General features: G+C 43.2%; 1 protein-coding gene across 1 annotated transcript in view; it reads right to left on the bottom strand.

Moving 5' to 3' along the window:
- Positions 1 to 2,446: 2,446 nt before the first annotated feature.
- Positions 2,447 to 15,444, bottom strand: part of KCNK12 (potassium two pore domain channel subfamily K member 12) — a 28,772-nt gene continuing 15,774 nt past the window's right edge. The window contains exon 2 of the mRNA XM_015623281.1: positions 2,447 to 13,696. Coding sequence (XP_015478767.1) covers positions 12,801 to 13,696 — 896 coding nt within the window. The 3' untranslated portion in view covers positions 2,447 to 12,800. The remainder of the gene's footprint in view (positions 13,697 to 15,444) is intronic.

The following is a 15,444-nucleotide window of genomic DNA, read 5'->3' as shown; positions in this document are numbered from 1 at the left end:
TGGACACAACTGGATGGTGACTCCACCACTTCCCTGGCCAGCCCATTCCAGTGCCTGACAGCCCCTTCCATGAAGAAATTCTTCCCACTGTCCAAGATGAGCCTCCCCTGGCTGTGTCCTCTACTCCTGTTACTGGCTGCCTGGGAGAAGAGACCAACCCACACCTGGCCACAACCTCCTTTCAGGGAGTATTAGAGAGTGATAAGATCACCCCTGAGCTTCCTCTTCTCCAGGCTAAACACCCTCAGCTCCCCCAGTCACTCCTCATGGGACTTACCCTCTAGACCCAGCTTCATTCTCTGGATTCACTCCTGCCCCTTGAAGGTGTCAGTGTGTTTCTGGGTGTGTAATCAGGTGCCCACTGGAGATGGAAGGACAATGAAACCCAGTCCCAGGGAGAACCAGCAGCAGTCATCTCAACCCAATGAAATTTGCAGCTCTGTGTCTGGAATCACTGAAAACCCCAATACACAAGAAACCCCCAAATCTCAGGGCACAAGGTCTAATGAATCACCTGTAAATGCCCCATCTCTTAAACACCAGTCCCGTGCAGGGCTCTGTTGGGCACATTCGCTTCTCTCAAAATTAAGGCAGTGTCTTCTGCCCTGTCTCAGTGAGCTGGGAACAGGGTGGGAGTGTCAGAAATGCACATGTTCCCCCTGTGGAGGATGCTGGAAAGGAGGGAAGCCAGAGTGGCACAGCGGTGACGTGCCAGCAGGCAGCCTGGACACCGAGTACTGGTGTGAGCATGGGATAAAAACCCAGCGACACGTTTGGGAACTTGAGTCAGCCCCATCATCCCAGTGATGTAAATATCAATGCAGCCCTTATGTGAGGGCTGGATCCTGCTGTAATAAATTGGATTAAGGGCTATTTTTACATTCCTGCCTCAGGAGGGGCTTTGGGGGTCCTGGAGGCAGATGCATTTCATGTCTGGGTACTGGCAGCCCTGTACCCACTCCTAGAGGGGTCACCAAGCATCTGAGGGAGCCAACCCAGGCTTACCTGGGGGCAGCATGGATGAGCTTCCCACCAGCAGCAGAAACAAGGGAAATCATCTCCCATTGAACTTGCTGCCTTCTTCCACCTCCTGATATGCACCAAGACTGGATGCTTTCACAGCAGCCCTCTGCCTACACCAGGACAAGCCCCTTGAGAGACCTCAGGAGCAGCTGTGGGAGCTGCTGGTGCTGCTCATCCAGGTGAGGTTTCTCTTCCACTCATTTGCTTTGTTGCCTTCTTGGAGAGCAGAGCTCAGTGAGTATTTGTTTTTTCCCCATTAGGAAATGAGCTGAGGAAGATGGTGGCTCCTCAGGGATATATCTGTAAATCAGGAAGGCACTCGAGCAGTAACATCAAAACACAATGATGTAAAAAGGGTAATTGTTGAAAACAAAATAATGTATTTTCTGATTTTCTGTAATTATGAATATTTACCAGATTAGTAGGATTTTCCCACCACACCCTATGATGGAGAACTTTTTGGCTGGATTTGTGAAGAATTTGAAACAGTCTGAAAATCCTAACTTCTTTGAAACATCTGAGACCCTGAATAAATCCCAGGGGAATTGGACTCCCAGCATAGCAATTCTGGGGACACCCAACATCAATGAAATGAGTGCTAAGTGGCCAAAAATTTCCCTCTTCCCTTCACTGCTGGGACCAGCATAACTTTTGGTGGCCACAATTCTTCCACCCTTATCCTTTCTGCCGGTAAAATAAGCTGTGTGTGTGTTTTGGCAGGGCTGTCACACCAGCCCTCGCAGGTTTTGTGTCTGGCTGGACACTGCAGCAGCAGGTTCCATCCACAGCCTATGCCCAGCACCAGCTCTTGCTGGAGCTTGTTTTATTTAGCTGAGGAGATGGGGAGAGCAATAGGGCTTTGCCTGTGTTTATAAACCAGAAAGGTTTGTCCTCTGGGTCCACGTTATCTGGCAAGATTAGCAAGCCTCCACGTTTGGTGCAGTGACATTTCTCTGTTCGCTGTGTGATTGATCTTTTAAGTGCCTTTCTAGTCAATATCAAAATTCCCAAGATTTATCTTAATACTTTGGACAGATGGCTTCTATTGATTTGAATGGAAGTTGTGGAGAGGGGATATATATATTGGGAGTTCCTGGTAACTGTTTACAGAGCAAACAGTTTCCATCTGCTCTCTATTTTATTGTGAAAGCAAAGGATCACACAGCTGCAGAATTTAACAGATGACCACTGCGTACATTGGAAGCACGTCCCACCAGTTGTTATCCCACCTGCCTCTGCCTGACCACACACAGTTTACCCAGCATCTGGGCAGCTGTGGGATCTCCACATATGGCTCTGAGCTCTCCACACGTTTCCAAGGGGGTCTCTCACCCAGGAGGTGCTTCTGCCTCACCTCCCACTCTCCATGCTCAGAAGAAAAGACAAGAGTACTCGCATACACGTCCCAGGCAACATTTTTTTCTCCTGTTTATTTCAAAAGCCTTTGTAGTAGCTTAATTGTAACATTCCAAACGTCACCTGGAATATGACATCCTCCCAGATGTAGAGAACCCATACTCGATCATGTTTCACGGCATTAAAAACCACACAGGAATGTTCCCTGGACACCAGCAGTGGGTTCTTCTGCAGCCTCCTTAAGCACCAGCTCTACACATCCTCTGCCAATGCCTCTGCACCGCTCTGCAAAGCAGCTGCACCTCAGCTGTCTCTGCCTCCTGGATCCATGTTTCTGTGAATGAAGGGGTGCCAAGCCCAAAATACCCATTTTTGTTTGCAAACTGCATATAACAAACCAGTAGAAATGTGATCCGTGTTTGCTTGGCTTTGTATATGGCTTTTAGTCCTCTTCATTCAGAGATCTTACAGTGGAAAAATCCTGAGCTGACATCAACAATGGGACTGATTTGTTAAGAGCCCTCACAATTATGGTATAAATTGGAGGCTAAGTTCCTGTCAACCCAGGATTAAAGCATTTTTAAAACTGCCACTTGTTTAAATAGATTTCAATCTTGAAATTTATTCCAGTTTAATGTTTTGCAAGGAAGCATTATCTGAAAGAGAGTAAAAATCTATGTTTTCCAATCAACAATTTGTCAACAATCAACAATCAAATCAACAACTAATAGAGGAACTTATGTTTCTTCATTTCACCTATTAACTTGGTAAACACAGCCAAAATTGTGATGGAAAAATACATGCATCTCCTTTTGACTTCTGCAGGCATTTAAGTCATTCCATCTATTTAATTAGGCTATTTACTACCTGCAATTCAACCAAGTTCAGATTCAAGCCACAGGAACACTTGCTTCTTAGACCCCACCATCTCATTTGGCCTATTTAGGTAATCTCTGTGTGGTTCGACTCTTTGGGAGTATGTTGAGTGATGTCAGGCACTGGGCCCTGCTGCAGCAGGATGGCAAAATATCCTTTTTCTCTGACCAACACTCAGCTGAAATTTCTCTTAGTGGTTAAAAATGTCCCTGGCTAATACCCATAAGCACCAGTGATAGTAAGTTGCTTGTGTAACACTGGCCAACATCCTCTGATTTCAGTACCAGGCACGTGAAATGTCCCTAACAGTGTAGAAACAGATGCAGAGATTTGTTCAAAAAGTGCCATTTTGGTGCTGCAGCTGTCTGCAGGGCAATGTCCAGCACCCCAAACATCCACCTGATGCTCTGCTGAACCCAAACTTTTCCCCCTGCCGTGAAAACATCTAGCTGCTGCAAACAGAGGCAGCTCTGCTCACAGCTTTTGCATGTGAGATCCTTACCACCTCATTCGTGATTATTTTGCTTGTCTGAAATGCTGGTAAAGGGTGTTTGGGTTTTCTGTTTGGGGTTTTTTACTCCTTTTTTTGAAAAACCATGACCACTTGAAGGTCAGCTGCCAAATGGACTGAATGATCAGTGCAGGAAAATTGAAAGCCATAACATCTTGTGTATAGGCTGTGAATAATGGGCAACACCCTTTTGATCATTAAAATAGAAAATGATCTCTCTGTTTTTCACTGTTTTTAGCCCATTAAGAAGGCAGGGATAAGAGCACATCGTTGATGATTTGCACCACTCTCCTGGCAGTAGGATCCCTGGCTCCAGACCAGGGGCTGGCAGTGGGATGGATCCCACCCTGGCAGGGGCTTGGCTGGAGGAGGCAGCTGTGGTTTGCCATGACATTCAACTGCTCTCCAAAAACCAGAGTCCCCAAGGCAGGGCCATTCTGTCCATTTTCTGCTGGGGACTGGACCAGTATTTATGGTCCACAAGCAGGCTTAAATGTGGGGATGGAGGCAAGCCCATCCCTGAGCACTGTGCAGACCAAGGCATGTCCTCAGATACATTTTGCTTTCTTAAAGAAAATAGAAGCCTTGCATGCCCTGGTGCTGGCAGAAACCAAGGCTTTTCCCAAAAGACGCAGGTGCATTGAGCATTGGAAAAGAACGATAATTTTGTGACACATGCCTGAGCATTGGGGTCCAATTGTTTATTTTAGCACCTTACTTTCTGTTCAGAACACCACTTTCTTTTGTTGATTCACTGAACTGGTGAGACAATTTTTCTTGTTTTTACCGATAAAGATCTCTTAGCAAATATAGCCAGACTCGGTAATTGATTCATCTTACAATATTTATATACGCTGTCATCATATGGAAAGTCTATACAAATCTATCAATTTTATGAGCAGGATCACAGTGGGATTGCTGCTTTGCCAGTGCAGAGGCACTGCAGAGAGAAGACTGAGTCGACAGCTGCACCTGTGTCCCAAACTCTCCAGTTCCAGGAAGGACTGAGGGCTCAAAGGTGGCCAGAAACAGCCTAGCACAGGCTGCAGCACTTTGCTGTGCTCCTCAAGGGAGGCTCAAGGCTATGTCCATTTTTTTTTCTTCACTTTTTTAGTACTGGCAAACATCTCCTGAGGCTCAGCAAAGGGAACTGCCTGGATCTACCCAGCCAAGCTGCTTTAACCACCCCAGTGCCAACTCCCAGCCACCAAACCAACCCCCAAAATAACATGGTTGTGTATCAAGAGTCCATCCTTGGCCCTGTAGTGGCCTTTTTTGATAAAAGTGGTTAGCAGCCAGTTGAGCCCTGTGATTTATGTTCCTTTGCTTGAATTGAAATTGCATTAGCATGCCCTTGGTTTGCAATGGCCAAACAGGTACAAATATTCAGGTTTTGAAGGTTTACACATGCAATTCCGTTTGCAGCAATCAGGCAGGCTCGGTTTCAGTCCCTCTAAAATCTCCATTCACAGGAGCAAATGTGCAGCATAGGGCATTTTTCAGATGGGACTTACATACTTCTGGCTTTCAGAAATTGAAACAGATAAAATGGGAAAATGAAATAGGCAGGCCTTTTCACACAAAAACTGAATCATTATCATCCTTCACAGAATTCATGTCAAGCAATTTTGTTGGTAGGAAAAATATTCAATTTTCTAATTTTAACCATGGTATATTTTACAATCAGATTTTAGATTTTAAAAAAAATAAAAAAGAAAAGCATTCAGAAAGAGACTAATTTTGGTGTGTCTGGGAACATTTGCTGGTGTTAATATTTCAGCTATTTGCAACCAATGCAAAAGGGAAAGTGATACCAACCAGAAGACAGCACAAAACTGGTCATTCCTTCTAGAATTCAATGCAGAAATGAGGAAAAAACAAACAAACAAACAGGGGAATTATCTCCAGAATTAAAATTTTGAGGTTTGTAGTAGGAGACAACAATGCCAGCTCAGCTAAAGAGATCTATTGATCTGTGCCCTTTCAAAAAGAAACAAAAGAAACAGGAATACTTTTCAACAGGTTATCTTGAAACTCAAGTAATTTAAATTGGCTGGAAATTTAGAACAAATATTTTTGCTGAGAGTATTCAACAAAGTAGTATTCTAGTGACCTAAAAATGGGTTTGTAAATGTAGAATTATAGCATTTTTATTTTTGTAAATAAACAATGTTTACACACACAAAAATCCCCCCACAAACAACCCCCCAATCATTTTTTCAGATGTGCTTTCAGATACTGAGGTTTTACAATAAAACTGGAACTGAATTCTTGCACTGCCTGTACAGCCCATGGATGTTACTAGGAGCAAAAATTTCCTGGACTTAATTTTACTTGCATGTAATAGGAAATTATATCCATTGAGAAAACCTTGTGTTTGATTTGCACATTGTCAGAAATACTGGAATTTTTTTCACGTTGTTTATGTGTGTTATTATAAAAGCATTAATTTTGCATTGGCTCCCTGGCTTTAAAAAGTATTCCTAGAGTCTGCAAAGTACAAAAGGAATATGGGGACACCTTTGTATTCCTTAGGTTTGGAAAAGCATCACCTGCTGAAGGTCTGATCCTGAAAACACTTGGGATGTTGATGATGGGATGTTGGGATGTTACACACTTTCAAACCCAGCTACATCCTCATGCCAAGTCTGGGCTTGGGAGCTGGCTGGGACATTCCTGGGCATGACATGGCCCTGGGACTAGGAGGACTTGGAGGTATGGGAATCTGTACCTCTGATACACCCAAAATATGGATCATCGCTCTAAGGGACCAGAATGGCTGCTCTCCAGTAAAAGCTGGGCAATTGACTTCCTAAAATCAGTGCTGAATGAAGATGGTGTGGTCCCTTCTCCCCTGTGTCTCACAAAACACCTCTCTCCATGTTCCAGAGGAGGTAGCTGAGCCCACAACACAACAGGAGCTCCCTGGGGGGGTGACAGTGTCACAACATTGTGTGACGAGGAATAAATGCAGGAGCAAATGCAAAGTAAGTCTTTGGTTTTCTGCTGGATTTGCTGGAGAACACTTCTAAGCCTCTCCTTTTCCCCATGCTTTTCATTTCTCAATAACAGCACACTTGCTGTAGTTTTTTCCCCCATGCCAGATTGCCAGACTTTTTTGGGTAATTTGCAGTAAACTGTATCTGTATTTACTCCCTCTTTTTTTTCCAGGGAAGGATGAAGCACAACACATTTGAAGGCTGCACATCTGCAGCCCCACTTCAAAGCTACACTCTGGATCCTTAGAGTTGAAAGTTTGGATTTGACCTTAGACCTCTTCTTGCCAATGCAAAATGTAGGGCAATTGCATTTTCTTTTTGAGGGGTTTAAAGAGATATTGTAATTAAAGGGGGTGGATGTTACCCATTTAGAAAACAGAGAGAGAAAGAAAAAAAGATATGTGTCTTCATTGGTAGCTGTACTCAGGCTGTGGCCATGTAAACTAAAGCAGTCCTTCCTCAGTGCATTGCTACAAAATGCATACTTTCCCTTATTTTCCACAATGTAGTGCTTCTCTTTCCCTAGCATTCATGAAAGCATAATTTGAGCTCAAACATGGATGTATTCACAAAAAAAAAAAAAAAGGAAAAAAAAATAAATTGCATATTGGTTGTACAATGTGCAATGCACCCTTCATTACTTATTTTGTGTGAGTCAAGTAGTAATTTTTCCTAATTGAATTTATTATGTAACACAGCATTTACTGTATTATTTAAATGTAACACTGCAGATGTGTGTTGGTTTGGAAAGGCACATTAGTAATCCAATTAGAGCAGCAGCCATACCCACAGATTTGCTAGGCTAGCAATCAGCAAAGTATGGCTTTGTTGAGATTAGCTCTGAACATTCACTGAAATGATTTGCCACTGAATATTTTTCAAGTTAAAGGCTAGAAAAATACTAAAATGTGAGAATGGTCTCATTGCTACAGCTGATTTCCATATAGTCATAAATTCATCCCACACAGGCAATCAGGTTTATACTGAGCCCACATGCTTGGCTATATGACCTCCACTGCTGCTAAAGTCTTTCAGCAGCAAGGCATGACTGAAATAGGGGTAAATGGTCATGGTATACTCAAATTTTCACCCACAGAAAGCTGGGGAGGAGAAAAGACTGGAGGCCAGGGCTGGAGCTGTGCTGGGACAGCAGCACCACATCAATGGGGGCACTTCTGGGTAACCTGAGCACAGCACAGGGCAGCCCCAGAGAGCTCTAGTAGGATTCCTGCCTTCCACCAGTAATTCTGCTTGCAACCAGAGCTGGTAATTGCCTAAAGAACCTTTGTATGCATTGCTGTGCAATGCTGCTTCAGCAGGGAGGCAAAGCACATCCTTGTCCCTCAGACACTGCTGTCTGTGGCTGAGCTCACTGAGACTGCTCTGAACATCTACATGGTCTGAAGGTTGTCCTTCACACTGCAAGGAAATAAAGAGCCACTTGAATTTTTTCAAAGTGAGAACTGTGTTTGCAGATGGGAAGAAAACAATGAGAACCAGATGACATCTTGCTGTGACTCCAAACTTTGTCCAAGACACACATGGGGAAAACAAACCCCGAGAGTTCAATGTAGTGACTTGCCAAATGCTACAGGTTTCACAAGAAATTAATCTTTGTGGATGACCTCCAGGGCTAAGAGAAGATGTCACTTGAACTTGGTCATTGTTGCTCATAAATTCTCACCTAAGTTTTAATTTTCATCTGCAAGGTATTAGTGCAGGTGCCAGGTGAATGTGGTATCTCCTTTGTCCAAGCAGCTCACACCCGTGCCACTGCTGTTCTCACCAGGGGCCAGCTCACAGAGAAGTCCTCTAATTCCTGCAGCTTTCTGCTGCTCCTGATTGCTCTTCCCTGGGCTCAGGCAGCAAAAGACCTATCTGGGAGACAGGGTCTGAGCTCAGGTCTGTGCTGCCTGCAGGCAGCTGGGATGTTTGGTCTGTGTAAAGCAGAGTTACAGCTGCTGCTCTACAAAGTGGTGCAGAGGGGGTTGTACCAGGGAAGACGAACTTTTAAAACCCAAGTCAACCATACTCTTTCAAGGCTATCCATAATTAATTCTGAAAAAACAAAAAACATTTGAAGGATGTAATACAACTCCCAAGTTACCTGCAAAGAAAGTGCAATCTAGTGCAGTGTGCTTTCACTTTCCCACTCTGTTCCTCCCATTTCCGTCTGATTTCTTGTGCTTCAGTCTGTGTCCAGGTATTGCTGGTATCTGCTTTGTCTGTGAAAATGAAACACCAGGAGGAACTGCACTTGGTGCAACTGGTGCATGTTTAGGGGTTAATTCACAAATGGAGCAGGCTGCCCTGGGGAATCTGAGTTGGACCATGCACAATAAAAGTTCGAAGAGGAGTTGACATTAAAAAGAAAAAAAAGAAAAGCTAAAGGAAGAGCACAAGGGATGGGAAAGACTCATCTCAAACCTCCTATGTCCTCTTGGCTCATTTTGTCATGCACAGGGGTGATGGGTGCCCAGGTAGGGCTGGCAGCCTGAAAAGTAGAGATTTGGAGCTTTGTTTCCATGCATCCTTGAAAAATACTTCTGCTACTGAATATGAAGGAACTGTAAGGCCACCCTTCAGCAGATGCTTCCCAGTGAGACCCAGGTCACTGTGCTCTGACTCTCTCATAAACTGAGCTTTGCTGAGCCAGATGTGTTTGGGGTTTTTACAGGACTTAGATATGGCCTGGTGCTCCCTGTGGTTGATTTATGTCAACTTCTAGGGATATGTGACCTGCACTGGTAAATAACTGAGCATGCACTTTCTATGCCTCTGAGGCTAAGGAGAAGCACAGTGGAGATTATCAAGGTCCGTGGGTGTAAGTAAACATTAGATCTAAGTGAACAGAGCAGCAATCTGATGCCCAAATCCCTTGAGATGCCCAGCTCTAAGAGTTGGTCCAAATTCCTCTGGAGCTAATAAGAACTGCAAAGGATCCTGCAAAGGCACCCCTGTGACTGATGGCACCAGAGAGACTTGGAAACATTTCAATCATGTAACAGCAGACTGTGTGTCTGCCTTTGCCTGGACCCAGAAAAAGTACAGAGGAGGTATGTACAATTTCATATTACTTCACTGTAGTTGTCAGGCTGGAATAAGTAGTTTGAAAACAATTCACAGATTTACAGTTTAAACAGGATCCTAATCATAGCTGTAATATTTATCCTTTAAAACAACTCACTGAAAATAAAAAGCCTCCTTAATTTGCAAATTTGTTACCATAAAAAATAAGAGTTCTTGAGCTCACAGAATGTTGATACATTTGAGCAAGTTTTTATGAGTGAAATAATAAACAGGTAATTCTTGCTGTGGTTTGGGGCCCTAGCTGTTCAAGCCCTCTGGGACAGAGCCTGTCTGCCCTGATTTATATAATAGTTCTAATGAGTAATAGTCCTCATGATGACAAATGCACCAAGATACAACCCTAAGAGGTCGGGCTGCAAAAAAAAGCAGGGTACTATTCACTCTTTTGATAAACAAACACATAAATCATCATTGTAAGAGATTTACCTGTGGGGATAATCCCAAGGGGCTATAACAAATTTTCATTATTTTGGCTCTCTGCCTGTGCTGTTTCCCTTGCATCTCTGGAAGGCACCTGCCTGAACTGGGTCCTCCAGCAGTCAGAGTCTTCTCCAGACTGTCTGTCCCTGTACATCCTGCCTAAATTTATCTTTCAGTGGGCTTCAAAAGGAGCCCCAAACACCTCCTCCTGCCTCCTTAAAGAGGATGAGTGCACAGACAGTCAGGCACTCCGACAGATGGACCTTGAGAAGTCTCTCTACCACCAAGAAAACTCCTGCCTCTTGAATGCAGCCCCTACCATATCACAGCATTTTAAGTGTGAGTCTGTGCCAGCTGGAAACACGTTACAATCATCACTGCTTGTTTCTGGCCAAACACATCTTGATAAAAGCTGTGACATTTACAGTGTGATACAGACCCATGTGTGATGGTTTATCTCCAGCTCTGATTCCTTTTGGTTAGGAAAAAGATACATTCAACACCATAATTCAGCTGGCAGGCTCAGGTGTGCAAAACCTCCAATTTAAAGTTGGTTTTCCAAGGGTAAATTCCAAAACATTTTACACTTCTACAGATTTAAAAGAAAGCAAAAATGATGGTTACTCCAACCCCATGCAAAACAAAGTAAGTAAATAGAGTAAAATATCTATATAAAATTTCATGGAAATATTTTCAAACATTTCTAATATTCCTAATTTGTGTTTATCAGCTTGTTCAATTTATTCAGTGACCAACCTACTACTCATGTATCACCCTGAAACTAGAGCCTTCTGATTGTTTAGAATATTGTTCTTTTTCCTTTTTTCTTTTTCTTTTTTAAAGGAGAAAGGGTGAGATGTCGCCCTGGAAACTGAAGCCTTCTGATACTGTTTTCATAGTTTTAGTTACATTCACATGAAAATAACATAAACCTAAGTTGTTTATCACATTCCTTCCAAGAAGCATCTTTTGATGGACGTTTCTCATGACCAGTGTGATTGGGAAGGTGGTAACATAATTATCCAATCTCTGGTCATTGTTGAGAATCTATAAATACTGGAGCCAGAGAATAAAGGGACAGTTTTTTGTTCTGACACTGAGAGATGTTTGTGTGAATCATTTTGTGTCCTCTAGCAACACTCATGGTCTTGCCTACAATTTTCCAGTAAGTTTTCGAGAGAAGGCTTCTCAGAATATAAGCTTAAGGGTTTGTTTCTTGTTTGGAATCAGCAGAAGTCGTTTTATCATCTTCACAGTGTAATTGAGAGAATTTAGAGAAATGATCCAGAGCTGTGTGTGAATTTTTGAATGAGGTTTGCAGCAAATCCTCTGCATCCCCTTGTCATGCTAAACTACACACTCTAGACCAGATTTGCTTTTGGCTCTTCAGTGGATTGGGCTAGCACAGGTTAAATATGGCTTAAGATGGTAGCAGCAACAGCTAAAGTCCAATTTATGACTTGGTATCAACATTCTGGGGAAGCCAGCTTCTGGGGGAAGTCCAAAGCAATGCCCTTCTGTACAACCTGCACAGTCAAAATTGTGGGAAACAAATCCAGGGTTGGAGCCCTCAAAGAACTGCAAGGAAATTATTTGCACAAATCTCTGCAACAATACTGCAGAAGTAAGAGATGCAAATTTAGGACAACAGAGAGCCTACATTCATTTTAGTGACTTATTTCAATGAGAAAGTAATGAAGTAAGCATTTTTGTGGTGATGCAAACATTTGACACCAGAGGTGCATACCGGCTTCTCTTGCATTAAACGAAGCCAGTTCTGAAGATGACAATTGCCTGTTTTCTGTTATTCAGTAGGTAGGAAAAGTTTTGTACACTTCAACGTGGTCCTTGATAATCCCCTGACTTTTAAGAGTTAGGTGGCAGGTGGTCTTTCAGACAAGCCTGGCTGAACTCCACCATTTGTAGGAGGGGGGTTCAGCCCATTCCATCCTCTGCCACTGAAGTCACTGGGATTACTGAAGTGAAGCACAGTCACCCTAAAGCTGGTGTGACGACAGTCACCTATGGGCATGTCATATAGAGGACTGCTACGAGGAATTGCTGAAGAGCACTGAGTACCAGGCTCAGGGCCAGACCCAGACCTCAGCAAACTGTGAGATACTGGTTAGCCAAAACTTACCAAGCCCATGTTTGAATCCAGAGCCCAGCTTGCCCACTTCATGCCTTTTAACACAGAGTTTGTGTTCAGGCTCCGTTCTGAAGAACATGTTGGTTTTGACACCATCCTAACCATACACACCATCCTTCTGTAATTGCACCAGATTCTGCATCAAAGACATCCAAGTCTCATTTAAAACCCCCTTAGGGGAAAATTGTAACATAATGGTAAAGATCTCACAGCATATTAGAGAAAACTTATAAAACCCCCAGGAAGTAAAATGCTGAACACCCAATCAATACCAAGGCTGTCTCTGACATGTAAAACCTTCCAGTAGCTTATGTGGTAATTCCACCCTAACCACCATTTTATTTTTATTTAAGAAACAAAAGGAATTCCAAAAACTCTACCTAGAATCACTTGTTTCTGCCAAGCGGTTGTTCATGATGGCCAGAGCCCCCACCCCCGCAGAGAAACCGTTCTGTCTCGTATTGATACAGACATTCCTCGGGTAGCCATTGGCTGTCTCGGACAACTGCTTCTGCAAAATGGCCAGGGAGACTTTACTGGAGGCTGTGAGCTCCCTCATGGAGATCATCTCTCCAGAGAGCCTCCTGCCCTCGGTGTCACTGTCGTACTGTCCGTCAGTGTCCACGGCGACGTTGTGGCGGCGCAGGCGGGCTCCTGGGGTGATGGCGTTGCGACGGCTGAGGCGGGTACTGGATTTATGGCACTTTGGGCAACATCTGCATTCGAATTTTTTCAACACCCAGTTCAAAATTTGTTTGATTACAATTGAGATGACGTTAAAAAGGGAGTATATGCAACATACCCCCATTAATATAAACATGAAGTTCCCGAATCTGTATAATCCCTGATGTTGGTACACAGCCTTTTGGCTGCTTACCAAATCTCCAAAGCCAATGGTGCTGAAGGTGACAAAGCAATAATACAAGGAGTCAATGTAGTTCCACCCTTCCACTGCCGTGTACATGGCGGAGGCGCAGCAGGAAAGGGCAATAGCAAAAATTCCCAGGATCAGCATCACGTGGTAAACGGACGGCTTCCAGCCCACGAGGCTGCCCACCCCGGACACCGCTGGCCCCCTTCGGAAGTTGGGAGGTAGGAGACCACTTCTTCGCAGCTGTCTCTCGTAGCACGCCTTCATGATAAATGCCAGGAGGGAGATGATGCGCTCCAAGAAGAGGTTGAAGAAGAGGATAGTCCCGGCACACCCAAAAAGGCCATAAATGATGAGGAATACTTTTCCAGCCACGGTTGCTGGTGTGGTCATTCCAAAACCTACGGTGTGGAGATAAATGGGCAACGTTAGTAACACAGGTTTTTGTGAGTAAGCTCAGGATATATGTGCCTTAACAAGGCTCCCATCTCGCTGGACAAAGAGAGTGCTATCTCTAAGTCAGCTCAGGCCAACACGAAACCGAATTTTGTAAAGAAGGAAGAAGGCAACAAAAGTTCAATGGGATGACTAAACCTCAAAGGTGAGAAAAAAATCCTTGCAACATGAGAGGATTATTATCTGTATTGACAGAGCAACACCACTCAAAATGCAGGTGGAAAACTCACTGAGCCCAAACCTTTTCGAGGTGGGATGAGGTGAAGAGGCCATTTCCCTGCTCCCATAGGTGTCAGCAATCATGATCTGATGCAAAATTTAAGTTCTCTGTCCGCAAACTGTAACCCAGTGTAACATTTTTGTTATAGGGGTCTGATTATACCATTCCCAGGGAGAAGATGGAGTTTTCAGTTTGTATAGCAGGAAAAAAAATCCACTTCCCAAATACTGAATGTTGTTTTAAAAATAACAGCACTTTCAAGTCTTTTCCAAATCCCAGCTGTGACCAGCCCACCTGGTATCATCACAGAGGGAAGGAAAAGCCATCACGCTGCAGAGCTGCCTGGCAGACTGGGGGCATTGGGAACTTGCAGATGGATGATTACAGCAGGGAGAAACACTGCTGCACAGCTGAATAGAAAAATCAGAGTATACAAACGCTGGGAAGATCCAGCAACAATATTAATTCAACTCTTCTTTATATGAATTACTTATTGTAATATTCCTTATTATTATAACATTACTCACACACAAAGTTTTATAAGTAAGCAGTAATGCCTTGTAGCTGATGGTTAAATAACAGCAAAATTGAACTTAAATTAGCATGAAAATAAATACAGTAAGTTTACTCCATGTGATTTGCTGATACCAGTTATCATATGAAAAGCACATATATTTCACATCCTATTCCAAGAAGATTCTTCTGAAACTCAGTTCTGAAGGTATTTGCTTTGTTCTGCTATTCTTCCCTGTAGAAACACTTGGTGACTCAGGCAAAAAACATATTGACAGGATTGAGGTGACTGTTTATGTCCCATGAATAAATAACCACATCTAATCTAAATTAAAGTTTTGTGAAAAATCCACATTCTGAAATTTCATTGCTGTATTGTTCCACCAAAATACTGAGCAAGCAACTTATTCAAGGAGGTAAATATCGACACCAGACTATATAAACAGAAGTTTGAGAAAAAAAAGCATAGAGGATAATGAACTCATTACAGGGCATAATGAGATAATTAAATCCAGTTTAATTACCATGATACACCTTTATAAACAGCAATAGGATAATATTGCCTATATATAATGAGTTGAGATTGCTGCTTGAAATGTACTGATCTATTTTTGCAATGGCTGAATTTTTCAGGGTAGTTTATTTGTGCTCCCTTCTTTCTTTGTTGATAAAGAATTTCCCATTGCCTGATGGAAGAACGTAAATGCTCATGACAAGTAAACTCAGACATATCTTTTCAGTGACATGAAGATGCATGAGAGAAGAGGTGGTCCTACTTTCACAACAGACTTGGCAGGCTCTGAAACAGCTGTGTGCCAGCAAGTCAGCCTGTACCTGATAACCTGAGTAACCTGCTCTAGTGAGAGGTGTCCCTGCCCATGTGAATAGATGACCTTTCAAGTCCCTTCCAACCCAAACCATTCAATGATTTTATGATCATAAGCATCATTATAAAAAGAG

The sequence above is a fragment of the Parus major genome, chromosome 3 (assembly GCF_001522545.3).
Source record: "Parus major isolate Abel chromosome 3, Parus_major1.1, whole genome shotgun sequence".
Classification (NCBI taxonomy): Eukaryota; Metazoa; Chordata; class Aves; order Passeriformes; family Paridae; genus Parus; species Parus major.
The sequence above is the reverse complement of the archived record's forward strand: the minus strand, read 5'-3'. Positions and strand labels throughout refer to the sequence as shown.